Here is a 22709-nt window from a genome sequence, read left to right on the forward strand (position 1 = left end):
TACCTTTTATTTCTTTTTCTCATCAGAGTGTCATGGCTAGAACTTCCAATACTGTGTTGAATAGATGTGGTGAGAGTGGGCATCCTTCTCTTGTTCCAGAATTTAATGGGAAAGCTTTCAGCTTTTCACTGTTGAGGATTATATTGGCTGTGGGTTTGTCATAAATGGCTTTTATTATTGAGATATGTTCCTTCTATACCCACTTCGGCGAGAGTTTTTACCATGAATTGATTTTCAATTTTATCAAATGCTTTTTCTGCATCTATTGAAATGATATGGTTTTTGTCTTTTGTTGATATGGTGTACCACATTGATTGTGTATGTTGAACCATCCTTGTGACCCTGGAATGAATCCAGCTTGATAATGGTGTATGGTCTTTTTTATGTGTTGTTGAATTCAGTTTGCTAATATATTTATAGAAGCAAAATTGCATTTTTAATGCCTGCATTCATACTTGATGTATGTCCTGGGCCTAATCACTTCCCAGCCAACCAAGACTCATCACGAGACAGTAAAGGTGGGAAGAGGGCCAAGTTTAACTGGTAGATGACAGCTTCCTTGCTAGAGGATTAAGAATGACAGCAAAAGCCAGAAAACACTTCCACATTTTCAGGTGAACACTGATTCTGAAATTAGGAGAATGCCTCTGTTATCTGTAAGTACCCATGTTGGCCTTCAGCATCTACACACGTTCTTCATTTTCAGACTCACACATTGACTCATTGAGCCAAGATCTATGGAACGCAGATTCTGCCAGGCACAGTGCTGCATGCTGGGGCCCTGCCCTCTGATCACATTGAGTCCAGCTCTCTCTGTAGGAAGAGTCCTACTTGCTGAGCATTGACTACATGCTTTCACTAATGTCATATCATCTGTGTTTTCTCTCAATCATCCTGTTCTCCACATCTGACAAACACAGAAACCAAGGCTCAGGGGTGTTAACTGGTTGCCAAAGGAGCTGGTGCCCAAGCCAAGCAGGGAATTACACAAGGACCAGCCTGGCCCAGAGCTGGTCAGCTTCTACTGCCCCGTTCTCTCCTGTGTAACGTCCTGTTGGCTCCTGTCTGATGTTCAGATGAAGTTCAGGGTAACGTGTAAATAACATGGATGGAGTTTCTGGCCCATAAGTGGATGACCTGGAACTGACCCAACATAGTTTCCCCTCCTTTTGCACTGAGAGCCATCTTCTCCTGAAGAGTTGAACACTGCAGTAGGACGCTTGGCTCCCTCTCCATCAGGGAAATACCAGAATGCATTCTTGCTGACTCTCCCATTAGAAACAAGGGAAATGCCTCTACATGAGCTAGGTTGCTCAGAACAAAGCTTGGCGTGTTCTTATTCCTCAACAGTCTGACAAAATCGGTATTTATTTGTGCCTCCCCGGCATGTGGCCTGGACACGATGTTCCACATCGGGGAAGTGGCCAAGTACCAAGTGCAATACCCGTTACTATAGTAACAGTTCCTTTTTATTGATACCAGAATAAACAGGAATGTGGAGCTGCCTCACTTGGTGGCACGTTTCATCCCCAGGGCTTTAGGAACCGCCCTTGGAGGCGGCCCTCCTTGCTAGTCTGGAACTCTGGTGGAGTAAGGACCCAGCAACACCGCGCCCGAGCTCCCTTCCCAATGGCACAGGCACAGCTGAGAAGTAAGACGGTTTCTTTTCTTTTTTACCTGCTGCTGAGCTGGGTGCAGTGCAGGGAGGAGGTGTGGGGGACGGAGGGCGGCCTCAGAGCACGAGGTGGGCTGTCAGGGGAGCGGAGCCCTTTGAGCCCAGGTCATATGCTATGTCCTCTCTCTGTAAAAGGACTTGGTGGTGCCTCCTGGCACCCTGGGTTTGGGAAAAGGATAGGAGATGAAGTGCAGGGAGTGCCCAGATGCAGCCCACCATTCTGGTTGATCTCTTTCTTCTAAATGCTCAGATGACTCTGAATTCATGCATGATGTGACCTCACCTAAGTCCATTTTCACACAGTATAGCAGTTGTAATTCTCTTAAGAACTGATAGATAAAATGCCAGAGTGTTGCGGGTGGCACAGTGGAGAGAAAACTGGTCAGACAGCTTGGCTCAGACTCTAGAGCCTTCATTTGCTGGCTGTGGGATCTGGGAAAATTAGATGACCCCTGGGAGCCTCAGCTTCTTCATCTGTAAAAAGGGGTCTCAAGAGTACCCATCTCCTCAGTCTATTGTAAGGATTTCATGAGATATGGCTGCAATGCTGAGCACAGTACATGGCACATGGTGAGTGCACGGCAACGTGTTACCTGCTTGCCTTTCTGGTGGATTTGGCTTTAGCACTTTGCAGTATGAGGCAAGGCTGGTATTGGGCCAAAAATCAGAGGTTATAGGATTGGGTGTGTCACTTTTTTGAACTGCTACCAAACCCAGTGGTTTCCCAGTTGTGAGCCAGCCCCAGTACCTGTGTCTGGTCAGCTTGGATCCTGAGTGGCTCTTAGTTCTGTTGGTGCTAAGTCCTGCCGGGATCTCCCCCTGGAGGCCTTTGCCGAGTGGCTGGCATCATGCCACTGGTGGGCCAGCATGGATATCTGATCTGCTGACACTGCTCCCTGGCTAGCTGCACAATACTTCCCACCAGCCTCACTAGCGACCTTCCATGTCCAGCCCAGGACTCTGCTATGGAATTGACTTGAAACCCTGAATGCCCACCCAGACCTTCTCACAAACTAGGAGATCACAGCGGACCCAAGGCAACAGGTTCAGGAAGTTTGTCTCGAGTCAGTTTCTCATGGTGTGCGGAGGTTGCATCTCAGTGAACAAGCAGCTCTGACAGGGGCTTGTAGGCACTGGCCACAGGCAGCTGGAGATGTGGAGGAGGTTCCCAGATACCCTGTTCTTTGGTTGCTGGCCAGTGAAATACAAATGGGTACTTGCCCCACTGGGAGGAAAAAAGCAAGAAGGGTTAGGAAATCCTGTGGCCACGCTTGTCACTTTTACTGAATGCCTCTTTTCCTTGGTCAGTAGTTATTTTAAAAGGATCTCTTCTCTGCCCCTCCACCCCATGAAATGTTGAACCAAGAAGACCCCTGGTTGTGTTCTAAACGCAGCAGCTTGAACAGTAATAAGGAACAAGGGCAGGGGGAGGGAGGGCAGAGGAATGAAGACTTTGACCAACACCCTAGGGAGGAAACACCATCAGCTGGTCCCCCTCCTAACAAAAACCAGCCATGGGCAGACAGGCCTGTGGATTCTGGCTTAAACCCAAAGCAGCTGGGGCCCGGCTGGGGCTCCCCAGTGAGAGGGCAAGGACAACTCCAGTTACCGCCCTCCATTTTCTCATCTATATAAAGGGCTCACACTGCCTCTTTATTGGGGTTTCTCAAGTGTCCAGAGAGAGAAAAGGGATGTAAACCTGCTTTGTTGACTGAAAGACGCATTGCACCTAGAAGACTGTGGAGTGGTAGAAAGAGCACTGAATCTGGGGTCTAAAGGTTCTGGCTTTGCCATTTATTTTGTGTATCTTTGGACAAGTATCTTGGCCTCTCTGAGCCTCAGTTTTCTCATTTAGAAAGTGGGAATAATAAAATAGTACCACTGGCTGCCTCCTGGGGTGATTGTGAGATCCAGATGCAGGTGAGTGAGCCTTCATCAAATGTCAAGTGCTCAACACAGGTCCCCTCAGGACAGGAGGAGTATCACTGCCAGGCACTGGGCTAACTATATCATGCACATTATATCATTTCACTCTCCAAACAGCCCGTGAATAGATTCTACCATTATTCCCACTGTAGAGGGGCTCAGAGAGGTTAAGCTATTTGCCCAACGTCACATAGCTAGGCAGGGGGTACCATGATGTTTCAAACACAGTTTGGCACCTCCAAAACATCTGCCTAAACCACTTTGCTTTACTGCCTCATGTGTCATTTGTTATAACTGATGCCATCAAAGGCAAAACCAGAACCACCAGGGCAGGGGAAAGGCAGATGAAGGGGACACTAAGCCTTAGCTTAGGGTCCCATAGCCATCCTCAGGATGAACTGGGACCTGGGTCTCCATCAGCACCACTTCCCTTCTATCTCTCCTTATTGCTCTCCTGTGGCCAGCAGGGCGCCAGTGTTTGATTTCAAAGTTGCCACCCTAGCATTAGCCACATAGTTCATCAGCCCCAGTGGCCTGATGAACTCACCCTGGGAGAAATTAGTGATCCTAGCTGAGCCTTGTGTGGCACTGGACTGACATGTGTGGAGCCTCTGGGGAGGAGCTGTAGGACCTCCAGGGTCATCAGCAGAGCCATGTGCCTCTTGGCAATCTGTATGTTTTCTTTGGAGAAATGTCTATTTATGTCTTCTGCCCATTTTTTGATTGGCTTGTTTGTTTTTTTGATATTGAGCTGCATGGGCTGTTTGTAAATTCTAGAGATTAATCCCTTGTCAGTTGCATCATTTGCAAATGTTTTCTCCCATTCTGTGGGTTGTCTTTTTGTTTTGTTTATGATTTGCTTTGTTGTGCAAAAGCCTTTAACTTTAATTAGGTCCCATTTGTTTGTTTTTCTTTTTATTGTCATTACTCTAAAAGACGGATTGAAAAAGATATTGCTATGATTTATGTCAAAGAGTGTTCTGCCTATGTTTTCCTGTGAGAGTTATAGTAGCTGGTCTTACCTTTAGGTCTTTAATGCATTTTGAGTTTATTTTTGTGTATGGTATTAGGGAGTATTCTAATTTCATTCTTTTACATGTAGCTGTCCAGTTTTCCCAGCACTATTTATTAATGTCTTTTCGCCATTGTAAATTCTTGCCTCCTTTGTTGTAGATTAGTTGACCATATGTGTGTGGGTTTATTTCTGGGCTATCATGTTCCATTGATCTATATTTCTATTTTTGTGCCAGTACTATTCTGTTTTAATTATTGTAGGCTTGTAGTATAGTCTGATCATGGAGTCTGATTCCTCCAGCTCGACTTTTCTTTCTCAGGATTTCTTAGGCTGTTTAGGGTCTTCTGTGTTTCGATATAAATTGTAGAATTTTTTGTTCCAGTTTGGTGAAAAATGCTATTGGTAATTTGATAGGGATTGCACTGAATCTGTAGATTGCCATGGGTGGGAATGTTAATTTCTCTTTCTGATCTTTCATTGTTAGTGTACAGATGCAAGAGATTTCTGTGCATTAATAATTTTGTATCTGAAACTTTACTGAATTTATTGATGACCTCTAGTAGTTTTCTGGTAGCATCTTTAGGACTTTCTATGTAGAGTCTCATGTCATCTTGCAAACAGTAACAGTTTTACTTCTTCTTTTCCAATTTGGATTCCTTTTATTTCTTTTTCTTCTCTGACTGCCACAGCTAGGACTTCCAAAACTATATTAACTAAAAGTGGTGAGAGTGGACATCCTTGTCTTGTTCCTGATCTTAGAGGAAATGCTTTCAGTTTTTCATCATTGAGAATGATGCTGGCTGTGAGTTTGTCATGTATGGCCTTTATTATGTTGAGGGAGGTTGCCTCTATGCCCACTTTCTAGAGAGTTTTTTATCATAAATGGGTGTTGAATTTTATCAAAAGCTTTTTCTGCATCTATTGAGGTGATCATATGGTTTTTATTCTTCAGTTTGTTAATATTGGTGTATCACAGTGATTAATTTGCAGATACTGAAGAACCCTTGCATCCCTGGGATAAATCCCACTTGATCATGGTGTATGATCCTTTTAATGTGTTATTGGATTCAGTTTGCTAGTATTTTGTTGAGGATTTTTATGTCTCTGTTCATCAGTGATATTGGCCTGTAATTTTCTTTTTTTGAGATATCTTTGGTTTTGGCATCAGGGTGATGGTGGCCTTGTAGAATGAGCTTGACAGTGTTCCTTCCTCTGCAGCTTTTTGGAAGAGTTTCAGAAGGATAGGTGTTAGCTCTTCTCTAAATGTTTGATAGAATTCGCCTGTGAAGCCATCTGGTCCTAGACTTTTGTTTGTTGGAAGATTTTTAATCACAGTTTCAATTTCAGTACTTGTGATTGGCCTGTTCATATTTTCTATTTCTTCCTGGTTCAGGCTTGGAGGGTTGTACCTTTCTAAGAATTTGTCCATTTCTTCTAAGTTGTCCATTTTGTTGGCATATAGTTGCTTGTAGTAATCACTCATGATCCTTTGTTTTCTGCAGTGTCAGTTGTTACTTCTCCTTTTTCATTTCTAATTCTATTGATTTGAGTCTTCTCCCTTTTTTTCTTGATGAGTCTGGCTAAAGGTTTGTAAATTTTGTTTATCTTCTCAAAGAACCAGCTTTTAATTTCATTGATGTTTTCTATTGTTTTCTTCATCTCTATTTCAGTCATTTCTGCTCTGATCTTTATGATTTCTTTCCTTCTACTAACTTTGGGTTTTGTTTGTTCTTCTTTCTTTAGTTGCTTTAGGTGTAAGGTTAGGTTGTTTATTTGAGATTTTTCCTGTTTCTTGAGGTAGGACTGTATTGCTATAAACATCCCTCTTAGAACTGCTTTTGCTGTATCCCATAGGTTTTGGATCATCGTGTTTTCATTGTCATGTGTCTCTAGGTATTTTTTTTATTTCCTCTTTAATTTCTTCAGTGATCAATTGATTATTTAGTAACATATTGTTTAGCCTCCATGTGTTTATGTTTTTTACAGTTTTTTCCCTGTAATTGATTTCTAATACAATAATTAGATTTCTAATTTATTAGAATGATTTCTAATTTCATAGCATTGCAGTTGGAAAACCTGCTTGATATAATTTCATTTTCTTAAAATACCAAGGATTGATTTGTGATCCAAGATGTGATCTATCCTGGAGAATGTTCCGTGTGCACTTGAGAAGAAAATGTATTCTCCTGCTTTCAGATGGAAAGCCCTATATATGTCAATTAAGTCTATCTGATCTAATGTGTCATTTAAGCCCTGTGTGTCCTTATTAATTTTCTGTCTGGATGATACATCCACTCGTTTAAGTGGGGGTGTTAAAGTCCCCTGCTATTATTGTATTACTGTTGATTTCCCCATTTATGGCTGTTAGCATTTGCCTTATATATTGAGGTGCGCCTAAATTGGGTGCATATATATTTACAATTGTTATATGTTCTTCTTGGAGTGATCCCTTGATCATTATGTAGTGTCCTTCCTTGTCTCTTGTAACACTCTTTGTTTTAAATTCTATTTTGTCTGATATGAGTATGGCTACTCCAACTTTCTTTTGATTTCCATTTGCATGGAATGTCTTTTTCCATCCCCTCACTTTCAGTCTGTATGTGTCCCTAGATCTGAAGTGGGTCTCTTGTAGACAGCATATATACGGGTCTTGTTTTTGTATCCATTCAGCCAGTCTGTGTCTTTTGGTTAGAGCATTTAATCCATTTACATTTAAGGTAATTATCAATATGTATGTTCCTATTACCATTTTCTTAATTGTTTTGGGTTTGTTTTTGTAGGTCTTTTTTCTTCCCTTCTTCTTTTGTTCTCTTGTGGTTTGATGACCATCTTTAGTGTTGTGTTTGGGTTGCTTTTGTGTGTGTGTGTGTATCTATTATAGTTTTTTGGTTTGCATTTCCCATGAGGTTTTGATAAAGCAGTATATATATACACATACACACACACAAGGTTGTTTTAAGTTGCTCGTCTCTTAATTTCGAATGTAATTCCCATTTCCTGCATTTGTACTCTCTTCTCACAGTTACTGGTTTTGATATGCTTGTATATAGATGATTTCCTGCTATTGCTGTATTTTTGCCTTTACCATTGAGCTTTCCCATTTGTGATTTTCTTTTTTTAGTTGTGGCCTCTCTCCCCTACCCCCAGAGAAGTTCCTTTAGCATTTGTTGTAATGCTGGTTTGGTGGTGCTGAATTCTCTTAACTTGTCTGTAAAGCTTTTGATTTCTCCATCAAATCTGAATGAGAGCCTTGCTGGGTAGAGTTTTCTTGGTTGTGGGCTCTTCCCTTTCATCACTTTAAATACATCCTGCCACTCCCTTCTGGCCTGCAGAGTTTATCAGTATCAACTGATAACGTTATGGGAATTCCTTTGTGTGGCATTTGTTGCTTTCCCCTTGTTGCTTTTAATATTTTTTCTTTGTATTTAATTTTTGTTAGTTTGATTAATATGTGTCTCGGCATGTTCCTCCTTGGGTTTATCCTGTGTGGAACTCTATGTGCTTCTTGGACTTGGGTGAGTATTTCCCATCCCATGTTAGGGAAGTTTTTGACTATAATCTCTTCAGATATTTCCTCTGGCCCTTTCTCTTTTTCTTCTTCTTCTGGGACCCCTATAATTTGAATGTTGTTGCATTTAATGTTGTCCCAGAGGCCTCTGAGACTTTCCTCATTTCTTTTCATTCTTTATTTTATTCTGTGGCAGTGATTTCCTCCATTCTGTCTTCCAGCTCACTTATCTGGTCTTCTGCCTCAGTTATTCTGCTATTGATTCCTTCTAGTGTATTTTTCATTTCACTTATTGTGTTGTCATCACTGATTGTTTGTTCTTTGGTTCTTCTAGGTTTTTTTAAAACATTTCTTGTATCTTCTTGATCTGTGCCTCCATTCTTTTTCCAAGATCTTGGATCATCTTTACTGTCATTACTCTGAATTCTTTTTCAGGTAGATTGCCTATCTCCTATTCATTTAGTTCTTATAGGTTTTTATCTTGCACCTTCATCTGCAACATATTTCTTTATCGTCTCATTTTGTCTAACTTACTGAGTTTGTGGTGTCCTTTTTACAGGCTGCAGGATCATAGTTCCTCTTGCTTCTGGTGTCTGCCCCCTGGTGGCTGAGGTTGGTCCTGAGGCTTGTGCCATTATCCCCTTGATAGGGGGTTTGACTGGTGTTCTGGTGACCAGAGCCTGCCCTGGCTATTGCGTGAGGCCTCCCCTTTGCTCTGTGGTTGTCACTGCCCTGTCAGGGGCAGAGTCCGCTCCCTAGTTGTTGGAGTAGAGGTCCCTAAATCTGTTTCTTAGCTGTGTCTCTGATCTGCAGTGTGAGGTGAGTGCGATTGGAGAACTCCCACTGGGAGAGAAGCCACTGCGTAGTCCTCCCCTAGAGCTGTTCACCTGTGAACATGCTCTGTTGTGTCCCCTTTCGCCTGTTGTACGGACTCACAAAATACACTGTTGCTGGCACTGCTCTCGGTCCCACCTTAATTGTGGGTAGGCCAGCAATTGGCCTTGTTGACTCTCAGGCGTTGTTTTCACCAGGCCACCGGTGCAGGTCCACTGAGATCTGGTCCCAGGACTGCAGTAGTCATGCACCTGGACCCGTGGTGGGAGTTGTGGAGGCAGCTCAGACTCTGGCCTGGCCCAGCCCCCAAGTGTACGTGCCCACAGAGCCCACAGCTGCTAAAGCCAGACCCGTCCCAGCTGCAGGAGCCCTTGCTGTCCTTTCTGATGTTTCGCAGGTGCTGAATTTAGGAAGCCATCAGTGGATGTGTATCTGCATGGTTCACACAGCCACGAGGAGAGATTTCAGCTCTTCTTCCTTAGTCACAGGGCCCCTGGCCCCTTAGTCACACAGCACTTGGCTGTGGTTTCAGCCCCACCACTGCGTGTGTCCCCCCACCAGAGTCTGCTCCAGAGCGTGCCGGAGCACGTAAGCCCATCAGGCAGGAAGGAGCCGAGGCAGCGCTCAGGGAGAGCAGGCCGCCCAGGGCAGGAGCTCCTCAGTCCTATCACCTCAGGCTGTCTTCTCACAGCCAACAGCAGTCCCCTCCCCAGGTCTGCTCTCCAAATCCCACGTTCCAGCCCCCATGAGCCCTGGTGGACACCCATCTCAGGCTGGGGCATGCAGGGCTGTGGCACGGACCATCTGTGTAGGTCTCTCTCTGTCCTGACAGCCACAGACTGGTTGCTGGGCTCTCCTCCAGGCCCCCGAGGCTCCCCTTCTGTCCCAGCTGATCTCCCCGCCCGTGAGGGGCCTTCCCCAGATGCAGCAACCCCTCCTCACCTTCAGCTCCCCACCAGGGCCACAGGTCCCATCCCGCTTCCTCTCCTCTTCCTTTTCCCTTCTTCTTTTGTCCTACCCAGTTATGTGGGGATCTTTCTTATCCTTTTAGGAGTCTGGGGGTCCTCTGCTAGTGTTCAGCAGGTGCTCTGTGAGACTTGTTCCGTTTGTAGGTGTGTTCTTGATGTGTCTGTGGGGAGAGATGAACTCCATGTCCTCCTCCTCCTCTGCCATCTTGGAAAGTCCTCTCCCATGACGTGATGTGACATCCAGCAGCTCCAAATCTCTGGGTCTCGGTCACCACCCAGGATGCTGGTACAGTCACCCAGCATTCTTTTGTTGACGGTTGTTCAGCATTTAGTTGTGACTTTGGTGTTTCCATGAGAGGAGGTGAGCTCATGTCCTTCTACTCTGCCATCTTGTCTCCACCCCCTTGGGGAGTTTTTTAAAATCCCAAAGGCCAAGCTGTCTCCCAGGCTAATTAAATCAGAATCCCAGGGTAGGACTCAGACATTGGTATTTTTTAAACTCCTTCTGATGATGTCAGTATGCAGCCAGGGTTAAAATCCACTGATTTAACTAGTACAGTTTTTAAGGAGAATGCTCAATCCAAGACTAGAAGTTGGATATTTTAATAGTGCTTATTAATAATGGCTAACGAGGTGGCCCCTCATAGTTTCATATATAGGAGTGAGGCCCTGGAGTTGTTCAGTGCACAACCTGCCTCGCTGTATGTGGCAGCTCTAGTAGCCAGCACTTTTTGAGTCCTTGACTCAGTGCCAGGCACTTACTTGCCAAGCACCATGCAAGTATCACCTCCTTTGTTTTGTAACAACCTCATGAAGAAGGGTGCTGATCAAGAGCGGCTGTCACACCTACTCAACGCCGCTGTTCTAGAGGAAGCAGCCGCACACAATAAGTAATGAGTGGGTATGGCTTTGTTCCAAAGGGGTTGGATTTGACCCAAAGACTATAGTTTTTGGACTCCTGCTGCAGAGGATAGGTACACTTGCCCATGGCTAGGAACTGGCTGAGCCAGCATTCAACCCAGGTTCTAATGGCTCCAACATTATTCTGCCTTTCTTTGACAACCAGTGAAGGACATTCATTAGCTACTCAACTTTCTCCTCAACTGGTCTTCTTCCCTGCCAGCTCTTCCTTGGGGCGTTCACCTTTTTCTTTTCAGAGATGACCTTACACTCACCTTACGTCACGTCTTTGCCCCATCACGGCCACCTCCCCAAAAGTCTCGGATCTCTGAGGACACCCCAGCATCCTGAGAGACCTGGCCAGAGCAGCCCTGAGAATGGACCCCTCCTCTGCTCAGGTGGCCCAGCTGACCCCCAAGAGAGCCCGATTTTCCTGGCCCAGCTCCTGTACTTTGTTGAGCAGCCTCTTTTATTCCAACACCTATGTGAGGCTCTTCTACATGGAGGCCTCTTTTAATTAAATTAAAGGCAAGAAGGTTGGCTCAGCAGCTGTCTAAACCCTGGAGGACACACACACACGTCCACGGATCTTACACGTGTTTGCTGGAGTTTAGAACACTAACTGGCAATGGCAGCAGTTTTCCCAACTTGCAGCTCTGAGCTGAAGAACCAGCCACATCCTTCAGGATTCCTGCCTCAATGACCACACCACCGTGGTCTCAGCAAAACATCATCTGCCACACCTCACCACTGATTCTTTTTTTTTTTTAAATATGCCTAGAGCAGATCCTTGAACCAGAGCTGGTCATTGATTGGACCTGGGGTGCAGGACTGGCTACATAATTTGCAGGGCCCAGTGCAAAATGAAAACGCAGGACCCCCTTGTAAGCACAATCCTGTGTGGTCCCTGCTGGGCTGAGGACTGGCCCCGGGGCGGCCAACTCATTGGTTTGCTGATGACCTTTGAAGTGAAGGTCCTCAGTCTGGCCAATCAGATGTTTTTCCTCTGGAATTTAATGGGAAACACAGAGGCTGCCCATTGGAAGTAAAAGAAACCAAAGTCATATCAAAAATTCCCAAAACCTGCTCACAGTTTTTCCCCCACGCAGCAGTGAGAATGACCTTCTTAAAATCAAATCAGAGGCGATCTTTCCCCAACTTGAAACCACCCGTCCACCCTCACGCCATGCTCTCCCCGTCACTCCCTCACGCCACTGCAGACACACTATACCTTTTTGTTTCCTGAACAGACTAAGCTTGTTCAAGGTACATGAGTCACACATGCTGTTCCCTCTGCCCCACACAGGCTCCCTCTTCCTTCTCAACCGTCAGATCTTAAAGGTCACCTCCCAGAGAGGCCCTCTTGCTGCACCTGGCTGAAGGGGGGGTCCTCCTGTTAGTCTCTATCCTAGCGCCGCCCGCCACCGCCCCCCACCCAATTCCCTGAGCAGGCTCCTCGCGATTTGCAATCATTTATTTTTGTTGGTTTGTGTACATGTTTGCTGTCTGCCTCCCTAGCAGAATGTCAGCTCTGTGGGAGTGGGAGCCTTGCCTGTTTAGTTCATCTCTGTCTACCACCATACCTGGCAGATTATAGAAACTCTAACATATGGTAGGATGAATGAATAATTGTATGATTGTGTACCTTCTCAATGGCCATTCCTGTTATGCAGGAGCTCTTGGTTTTGTGGACCTCTTTTGTATCTGGCCACACTTGAATTTTCTCATTAGTTCCAAAAGCTTTTCTGTTAATCCATTTGGGAATTCTGGGTACATATAGTGATATCTTATGCAAATATTAATTCTGCCCTCTCCTTTCCTAAAGTTATATAATTTATTTCTGTTTCCTGCCTCATTGCTTTGGCAACATACAGTTAGTTGTTTTAAAGATGGTGTGACTGATGAAAATTATGAAGCGAAGGTTTGGGGCACATAGGAATTAAGGGCAGGATGACTAGCCACAGAGCTGAAGCAGTTAGTGTGGTGTGATAATGGCCTGGGTAAGATGAGAGCTGAGCACATAGGAAGAAAAGAGTGTAGCTAAGAATTACTCAGATAAAGGATTGGTGAGACTTGGTAATGGGAAAAGGCAGTGGAAGGAGGAAGAATTCCCCAAACTCCAATCTGAATCAAGATATTCTAACGCACTGGCTCCCAGACAACTTACTCTCAGGCTAAGAAAATATCCACATTTTTAAAGGAGGAGGGAGTTGATATAGCCAACTGTTTGTTTTGTCAAGCGCCCATTTTTAACTAACTACTAAACCCTACCACAATGATTTTTTAAGGACCAAAAAATTAAGAAGGATATAACCTGAAAAACAAATAGCCTTATGAAAAAAGAAGAGAAAATTAATTAGAATTCTCATTTTAGAAGTAGTTTTGAGAATGGGAATTCAAGAAAGAAAATTAGCAACCATGTCTCTAGGCTCTGACACTTAATTATTATAAGATATTTTGGATGTAGCAAGATTAACACTTTTCTCAGTTTACACAGCATCTTTACACATGGGGTCTCAATCCTCCTCACAGCACCCGGCAGTAGGTAATAATAGAAATGCCAAACGTGTCTGGAGTGGTACCATTTGCAAAGCATCATCTCCCCTTTGATGCCCACATTCCCTAACATGTCACCTTGCAATCTGCACCACATCAAACCCCCTCCTCCTGTGTTTTCCAACCCCACTGACCTATTACCCACTTCCAGGTTCTTGCACAGACCACCATCCCTGTCTAGTTTACTTGGAGGACTCCTGTTCATCAAGCAGAAATGGCTTTCATCCTCTTCCCAGTGGGAGGGAAGAAGTGAGGGTCTGTCCACAGGCAACAGGGTGGTTGGTAGTTTTTAAGAGGGAGACTAGAGCCTGACGTATGCAGTGGGGACACAGCCCCTCAGTTGCATCATGGAAACCACATGCCTTAAAGCACTGGTTCCCCAAGACCAACCTCCCTGAGCATCAGTTTTCTCATCTGTACAACCTCAATGCTTTTATTATCAATTGCCAACAAATATTTATTGAATGCCTACGATATAACAGACCAGACACGGCCAATGCCTCGCGTATAGTAGAGGCTCAACCTCAGAAAAGCAGGACTCATGAAGGGAGCAGAGCCAATGCCTAAATTTTCACTCTAAATACTCCATGCAGCTAATGGCCAGGCTGTGTCACCCTCCTGAGACTTTTTCTTAAAAATCCCCACCCCCACTCCCACTCTCACCCTCACCCTTGTACGTGCTTCAGGGCATTTCAAGGATACGGAGCCAACTTGGAGAGTAGTGGGCCCTTCTGCCTGAATTTCGAGTGCATTGACAAATTTCAAGCTACTCTGGAGGAAATGAGGCCATCAAGAAGTCAGACATCTGCATTAAAGATGACAACCATCCCTTTGTAATTAGACATGGTAGTCCTGGGATTTCATACCCTCCTCTTTGGTCTGGAGAAAGTGAAAAGCTGGACATGTCCATGAGGAAATTTGGAACTACGGATAGGGAAGTTGGACAATAAGGGGTGATATTTTCTTTTGATCACTGCATTTATCCAAATTATCCCTAACAAGTACATATTGCTCTTTTTAAATATCTTTTCTTTTTCTGATACAAGCTCAATGAGAAACAGAATTCCTTTTATAGGAGGGAAACATTTGCACGCATCAACTCATACACTTTGTGACCCCACTTTTAGGGGTCAAGTAGCACTTTTCTATACCCCACTTTACAGCCATCATCTCCAGTCCTTACAACCCTGTGCACAGGCTCAATTATTTCCATCTCACAAATGAGGAAACCAAGGCTCGGAAAGGCAAGTAGCTTGCCCAGGGCCGCACAGTAAGCTGAGATCCATCTAACACCAAAACGCTTGCCCTTCAGCTGTGCCCACGAGAATGGGTGAGACTGTGGGCCCAGCTCTGACCAACTCCCCTGTCACTTCTACAGCCTCCATGTACTCGGAGATCCAGAGGGAGCGGGCGGACATCGGAGGCCTGATGGCCCGGCCAGAATACAGGGAGTGGAACCCGGAGCTCATCAAGCCCAAGAAGCTGCTGAACCCCGTGAAGGCCTCCCGGAGCCACCAGGAGCTGCACCGAGAGCTGCTCATGAACCACAGAAGGTGGGAGTGAAGCTCGGCTGCCTCAGTCTGGCAGGCACCGCCTCAGGCCTGCTGAGGCGCGGGGAGGTGCCCCTCATGAAAGGCAGGCCTGGTAGTCATCCTGGGGCTCCTAGAGGCTGAGGAGGTCAAAGGGTGCCCCACATGGTCACCAGCAGACACTGTGAAGGTCCAAAAGCCCTGTTCTCCCACCCAGCTACCTACCTGTAGCTGCCCTCCAGGTGCATTTACCATGTGCGAGGCACTGTGCCCAGACTTGGGACTACAAGAAGGAGTGGGACCCAGTTCCTGCCCTCACAGAGGAGATGGATGCATAACCAGGTGGTAGGATGGGTGCTTGGATGGGGGCATAAATGGGCCTGTGACCCCAGAGGAGCCACCAGGCAGGGTTCCAAGATAGCATCACTTCCTCCATGAGGTCAAGGCCCAAAGGGTGGGCACAAGTCAGCCAGCTTAGGAGGGGGACATTGGCCGGTAGAAGCACGTATGTTCCCAGCAGATGGATAAGCATGTGCGAATGGACAGGAGACAGGAGTAGCTCAGAGTGGCTGCTGCAAAGATTGTAAGGTAGGCCAGAAGAGACATGTGGACCTGTGAAGTGTCTCAAGCAGGGGTGTCACAGTCGTGGAGGGGGTATGAATGGAGCAGGGAGGCCAGGAGCATGCAATGAGCAAGGCAGGCTTGGGGCATCAGGACTGGGACTGGATTATTGAGAGGGATTGTGGGGAAGGGGAGAGGGAGGCTGAGCCTTCCGCCTGTCCGAGGCCAGAGCACCAGGATGAAGGCCGCAGTGCCTGTGAAGCTCCCTCTAGTGGCCGTTTTTGGTATTGGCGCTGGCTGTGATTTTCATTCTTGTTTTCAGTTCTGTGCAACATCCCTTCCCCAGATCTCACTTTGCCTCCTCCGTGTTGTGCCCACCCCTCCTCTTAGTCACAGTAGTCTCTCTGTATCCACAGGGGGTTGGTTCCAGAACCCTCCACAGAACCCCAAATCCACAGATGCTCCAGTCCCTTATGTATTTAAAATGGCATAGTACAGCCAGCCCTCGGTATCCCCAGATTCAGCCAACCACCGATTTGATCCGCGGAAACAACAGGCTGACTGTGTATTATGAGTATTTTCTCAGGTTGCCTTTTAGAGTCATCCCGTTTAAAATCACCACAATTAAACAAAAGCCTAAAGACAAATCAGGGAAAATATTTGCAATATAAATGATAAAAATATATACGTATCTCTTATAGATTCATAAGGAAAAAAATGAACAAAAGATAGGTATGGTTAGGTCGCAAAAGAAGAAATGCAAGTAGCTGGCAAACATCTCCAAGGCTGGTCCATGTGACTAGCAATCAAAGAAACAAAGGAAAACCAGATTTTTTTTGCCTACCAGATTCTCAAATACAAAAAGATCGGGTAGTGACAAGAGAGAGAAACAGATACTCTTGTATACTGTTGACGGAAGAATAAAGTGGATAATCTTTTCTAAGGAACAAGACGGGAATATGTATCCAAAATCTTCTAAAAGCGCCTCACCCAGCAGCTCTACTTCTAGAAACTTATCCTGAGGAAATAACCAGTAATATCATAAAACCTGGCCTCTGGACTTAGGCGTAGGTGCAAATCCTCATTCAGTCCCTTCATAGCTGTGACTTGGACCGGTGTCTTAAATCCTAAGAGCCTCGCTTCCCTTCCCTGTATAATGGGACAGTAATGGTTTCACCTCCCCGGGCTAGCAGGAGGATTGCACGATGTAATGGTATAGGTTGATGTCTGTGCAGGGTGTAGCCCTGGGTGGGGAGAAGTTGGCAGTCTCCTAACAAACACCTCCTCCCGCCACCCCAGGGGCCTGGGCGTGGACAGCAAGCCGGAGCTGCAGCGTGTCCTGGAGCACCGCCGGCGGAACCAGCTCATCAAGAAGAAGAAGGAGGAACTGGAGGCCAAGCGCTTGCAGTGCCCCTTTGAGCAGGAGCTCCTGAAACGGCAGCAGAGGCTGAGCCAGGTGGGTGGGGGCCCCCAGACCCGGCCCACGCCTCCTCCAAGACTGTCTCCTGGCCCAGGGAGGAGCTCTGCATGCGGCCACAGCTGGCCACGAGGTTGAGCAAAATGGGGACAGCGCCAGGAGTCCACCCTTGGCCTGAGTCCTCACTCTGCTACTCCCTTTGCTGTGTGACTTTGGGCCAGTGGCTTCCTCTCTCTGAACCTCAGTTTCCTCATGGGCCCAATCTATTGCATGCTGATTCTGATTGCCTTCTCTCACCTGCCCCGTGAAGTTTCCATTTTAGAAACGAGGTTAGCAATTTGAACCAGGCTTCACGGGGAGAAAACAGTCTCATGCTCTGTTTCCCCCCAGCTACCAGGCTGCGGGCAAAACGGATCCCGGTTCTGTTTCCCCAGAGAGGGCCCTTGGTCCAAACCCAGTGGCTTTTGAGAATAGGAATTCCCCTAGCCCACCCACTTCACATCTCTGTTTCTCTCTCCTTCAGCTGGAAAAACCACCAGAAAAGGAAGAGGATCATGCCCCCGAATTTATTAAAGTCAGGGAAAACCTGCGGAGAATCACCACCCTGACCAGTGAAGAGAGAGCGCTTTAGAGCCGGCTGCTGGAGCTCCAGCGCCCCCTGCAGCCCTCCCCTGGTCCCCACACCCTCCTGCAGCCCCGCTGTAGCCGGCAGCCCTGGGCCCCTGGCCTTGACACATCTGTGATGTTCACACTCGCTTCTGTAAAATGCATTGTCCCAGAGGGCCGCCCTCCCCCCAACCCCCCGAAGATGGGGGCTCCTGAGCTCCCAGCCTTTTCGTTCTGAGTACTCATCCCTCCTGCTCCAAGAAGAAGCCACTGCTGGGAAAACTTTCACCAGGCACCTCTCCCTGAGGGGGCTTCTGAGCTCTGCCAAGATTTTTCTGGCAGAGTTGAGAAGGGACAGGGGCCTCTCTGGCTGGACAAGCCGTCCATTCTGCCCAGGCCCCATGGGGCCCTGCTTCTCTGGGCAGCCCAGCTCCCAGGTCTCCGAGAACTTCCCTGCCTGGGGTGGTCTCTGCAGCCCCGGTGTGGGGCAGCTCGGCGGAGCATCCCGGGATGCCTGCTCTGCAAGCCGCCTGAGGGGAGGACGGGTCTAACGACCACAGCTTCTTTCTCAGACTCTGCCAGCCTTTGCCCACCCCCATGCCTTTGTCTTCTCCTCTCCACAGCCCTACCCTCTCCAGGCCCTGTAACCACACCTAGCCAGGGCTGCAGCCCTTCCGCTCCTGGACGGCTAGAACAGTGCTTCTCAAACTTCACAGTGCCTATAAATTACTGGGGATCTTGCTAAAAGACTGGCTTTTGGGTCAATAGATTTGGGGTGAGGGCTGAGATTCTCATTGCTAAGAGCTCCTAGACTGCTGGGCTGAGGCCCACACTGTACCCGGCAAGGCTGGAGCGTCCGGGGTGGCCAATATTGGAAACGTCATCCCTGAGGCCATCTCTGCCCCACAGCGCCCACGGCCCTCTGCCCTGGAGATTCCCACCTGCCACCACAGCCCCCAAGGGCTCCTTATTTTCCACCCACCCCAGGGACCTCAGGCCTGGGAAGGCTCTTGCCTAGCAAATTGTGTTGGTTATGTGACCAGAAATGTACGTAATCGCCAATCTGCATTTCTTACCACACTGATGCAATTCTAGCCAAAGACTCCCACAAAACTTTTCTTTTAAACCTTTTCCCGAAGCCTATGAAGAGCAAATTATAAAGTGATTTCCAATAGGGCTCTGAAAATATAAAAAACGGTTTGAAGACCCTACAGCCACCCTTCCAAACTGGTCCCATTGAGTCCCCGTTTCCAGCCTCTGCAGCTGGGACCCACCCCCTATTTGGTTTCCATCACCTGGGCCAGCTCCAGCGAATTCACCCATTCTTCCTCAAAACGCCCTTCCCAACGAGAGACCAAATGTTTCAGCCTTTTGCTCCTATCCCATATTTAAAGATTTAGAGACTAAACAGGGCCTGTTTTTTTCCCCCTGAAATCCCTGCCTCTGGCTTTGTAAACCCATCATTCAAGGTAGCAGGGCAGTGCTAGAAAAGCATTTCCTTTCACGCCCCAAGACTGCCAGAAAGAGCTACCGCTGGGATGCCCTTTGGGTGGCTGGAGAGTGACTAAAGACATCATCCTTTTCCTGTGGGGGGCGGCGGCTCTAAGTCTCTCAAATGTGACAGTCTTAGTGAGAAGATGGTAATACTGTTTTAAATGTCTGCCAGGTGAGAGAAATGCTAAAAATGCACAGTCCCTAAATAAAGACCACCCCTTCCCCAAAGAAGTTGTCCCCTGTGTGGTGTTCAGACAGGAAAAGCAAGACTGAGTATCTAGGATGAAGTAGGCCCCTCCAAGGGAATGCTTGGGATTTCACTCTGTGGGCCCCACAGGTGCTCCACAGAGGTGGCAAATCATGGAGACAAAGCCCCAGAAGTAGAAGGAACCTCAAGTACCATGTCGTCCATGGAGCCATGGCAGACACCCTTGTTCACTCCCCAGTGGTCAGCCCCAACTCCTTCTCTCCAGCCATCTCCCATTGTAGAGGCTGTAAATACAGAGTCTCACTGTTACAGCCTCCTCTACAGCTTGGGGTGACCAGGTAGGGCCAGTGAAATTTAAGACAAAGTCTACAGGGGCTCCTAGGAAAGCTTATGTTTTTCTGATAAAAGAGACAGACTGGGTAACAACTCCGTGCTCCTCCCTTCTTCCTACCTTGATGATGGGATGCCTGGAGCCACAGCAGCCATCTTGCTACAATGAGAAAATGGCCAAGAGAATTTCAGAAACATTGACCTGTCATCACTTGACCAAGCCAATGCCAGCAGCCATCCTCCTCCAGAATTCTTGTAAATAAAAATAAAACCCTCTTGTTTAAGCCATTGCTGGTTGGTCTCTGTTCCCTGCAGCCAAAAGCATTCCTAACTGACACAGAAGGCCAACCCTGCTGCCCAGAATGACCCGCAGACTGTACTGAAAAGCCAAATTCCTCTTTGCCATCAGAAACCTACTGGATCAGGATCCCAAGCAACAGTGCCCGGGATCTGTTTGTCTACGCTTTTTCCATATAGCCTACATGGCACCAGTCTGAGAACTGGTATTTGGGCATCGCTAATTCACACGTCATTCAGTAAGTATTTGTTGAGTGTCTGCTCTGTGCCAGGAAACGTGCCACGTGCTGGGGGCACGGTGGGAGATAAAACATCTGGATTAGGGCAGTGGCTTCCGCCCCTGCCCCCTACAGCCTATTCTCAACAGTGCAGTCAAAATGTTAAGATGTTAAAAATCCTGTTAAAGTCTAAGGCAGATCTGTCACTTCTCTGGCTCCCAACAGAGTCGTTCCTGTGGCCTAGAAGGTCCTATGCGTCCAGCTCTCTTAACCTCGGCCCTGCTTCCCACTGCTCTCCTCTTCCTCACGCAGCTCCAGCCAGCCCAGCCTCACACCCACCAGGCATGTGCCCCCTGCCCCCCGGCCTTTTCACCTGCTATTTCCTGGCCGGGAGTGTTGTTCCCTCACAGAGCCGCACAGTTCACTCCCTCGCTTTCTTCAGGTCTTTTTCATGCTCTTTCTAAACCAGGTCCCCTTGGTCACCCCTCCTAAAATCTCAACATCACCTACACTCCTCCTATCCCTTCTTTCCCTCCCTTATTTTTCCTCCTTACCACTTATCACCGTCTAACATATATTTTACTTATTTATCTTGTGTGTCTCTCCAGACGATAATGTCAGCTGCATGAGGGCAGTGATTTTTGTCTGTCTTGTTTACGGCTGAATCCCAAATGGCCTTCCTCCTTCCTCCTTCCCTGCCAGCAAGTGGCCTAGCCTGTGCCATGCTGGCAGCTAGGCCCCAGGGAAAAGAATCCCAGCCCCATCCCACTCACGGTTTTGAGAAAAGGCATTGGCCACTTGGGGCATAGGGCACATAGCAGGTGCTCACTAAATGTTTGTTGAATGAATGCGTGAATGAGACACCCCTTCTCCCTCTTCTTCTTTCTGCAATACATCCAGCCTCTTCCCAGGTTCAGCCCCTCTCATCACCATCACTCACTTGAGTCCTTCCTCCACAATGTTGACCCTGGCCCAGAGGGGTCAATTTGGTCCAGAAGCTTTCCTTTGGCCTCTTGGGCTTTTGTCAGTATTCCTGGGCCCTAGTAGCACTTGTGCCTTCAGAACTCATATTGGAGCTGCATGGCTCCTACACACCACCTTCCAGGCGTCCAGAGAGTGAGCTCATCCCTGAAGGCAGAGGTCAGGCCATCACCCAGTCCTGGAGACCCTGGAGAAGGACAAGGCTGCAGCAGTAGCTCTTGATGGCAGACCCTGCCCTAAATGGGGAGCCAACGGCAGCAAGCCCTGTTCTCACTGCGGCCACACTCTCTCACACCCACCAGGCCACAAGTCCTGGTCTGGGTTTGGAGACACCTTCTTCAAAGGCAAACCAGCAGGAAATATAAAACCTGGGAGAGAGACAGAAGAACTCAGGAGAGGAAGGGACACTCCCTCCCTGGTCCTGCAGTGTGTGCTCCAAGGGAACTTTTGCAGGCCAACCTCACCACACTTGAGATTATCCAAATTCCAAGCCTCATGAAAAGAGGGACCCCTTCTGACTCTGCTGACCTTTACCACTCCCAGCCAGGACTCTGCGCACAGTAGGTGCTCAAAAAAGTTGTGAATGGGTATCAGTAATGATCACTGCATTTATGGAGAGCCAGCAATGTCACCACTCATAACAATTTGGTATCATCCTCCCCATTTTGCAGATGAAGAAACCAAGGCTCGGGTAAACTAAAGGACTTGCCAGAAGTCACAAAACAATTCCTGGGGAGAGATGAGATTCACACAGAGCTGTCTGTCTGCAAAGCCTACATTTTTTCCACCAGAGCCAGGCTGTGCTCTTAGAAAGGGCTCCTAGGAGGTCCCTATGCCATCCTAATCTTTTGACACAAGGTTCAGGAACCTATCTCACCTTCCTTTTGTCATCTGAACTTGCGGGATTTGGCTTCTACCCATAAACATAGATGCAGGCCATCAGAGACTGACATGAGTCCTGGGGTGAGAAATATCTACACACTACAGACGCAGGCCATCAGAGACTGACATGAGTCCTGGGGTGAGGAATATCTACACACTACAGACGCAGGCCATCAGAGACTGACATGAGTCCTGGGCTGAGGAATATCTACACACTACAGACGCAGGCCATCAGAGACTGACATGAGTCCTGGGGTGAGGAATATCTACACACTACAGACGCAGGCCATCAGAGACTGACATGAGTCCTGGGCTGAGGAATATCTACACACTACAGACGCAGGCCATCAGAGACTGACATGAGTCCTGGGGTGAGGAATATCTACACACTACAGACGCAGGCCATCAGAGACTGACATGAGTCCTGGGGTGAGGAATATCTACACACTATAGACATGGCCCCGTCCCCAGTATCACACCCCCACCCCCAAAGCCAACCAGTCTCTGGGGCCAACCAAGGGGTTAAAATCTACCATCACGGGGACTTCCCTGGTGGCAAGGTGGTTAAGAATCCGCCTTCCAATGCAGGGGACGCGGGTTCGAGCCCTGGTCCAGGAAGATCCCACATGCCGCGGAGCAACTAAGCCCATGCGCCACAACTACTGAGCCTGCGCTCTAGAGCCCACAAGCCACAACTACAGAGCCCACGTGCCACAACTACTGAAGCCCGCACGCCTAGAGCCCGTGCTCCACAACAAAGAGAAGCCCCTGCAATGGGAAGCCCGTGCACCACAGCGAAGAGTA

General features: G+C 47.5%; 1 protein-coding gene across 1 annotated transcript; it reads left to right on the forward strand.

Annotated features, from left to right (window-relative positions):
• The first annotated feature begins 1579 nt into the window (after positions 1–1579).
• Positions 1580–19815, forward strand: FAM107A (family with sequence similarity 107 member A). The gene is made up of 4 exons (XM_082639446.1): positions 1580–1651; positions 14761–14935; positions 16772–16928; positions 17413–19815. Exons 1-4 carry the CDS (start codon positions 1630–1632, stop codon positions 17518–17520), a joined length of 462 nt encoding a protein of 153 aa, XP_082495572.1. The 5' UTR covers positions 1580–1629; the 3' UTR covers positions 17521–19815.
• Positions 19816–22709: the final 2894 nt, after the last annotated feature.

Source organism: Mesoplodon mirus, assembly GCF_964341445.2.
Source record: "Mesoplodon mirus genome assembly, chromosome: 12".
NCBI classification, from domain to species: domain Eukaryota; kingdom Metazoa; phylum Chordata; class Mammalia; order Artiodactyla; family Ziphiidae; genus Mesoplodon; species Mesoplodon mirus.

What these genes read in the sequence shown, in the direction of transcription:
- FAM107A (XM_082639446.1), top strand. Translation starts at nt 1,630, where the DNA reads ATGGCACAGGCACAGCTGAGAA. An exon ending in GGCACAGGCACAGCTGAGAA is followed by an intron (nt 1,652 to 14,760) that starts GTAAGACGGTTT and finishes TCACTTCTACAG; the next exon opens with CCTCCATGTACTCGGAGATC. An exon ending in CTGCTCATGAACCACAGAAG is followed by an intron (nt 14,936 to 16,771) that starts GTGGGAGTGAAG and finishes CCGCCACCCCAG; the next exon opens with GGGCCTGGGCGTGGACAGCA.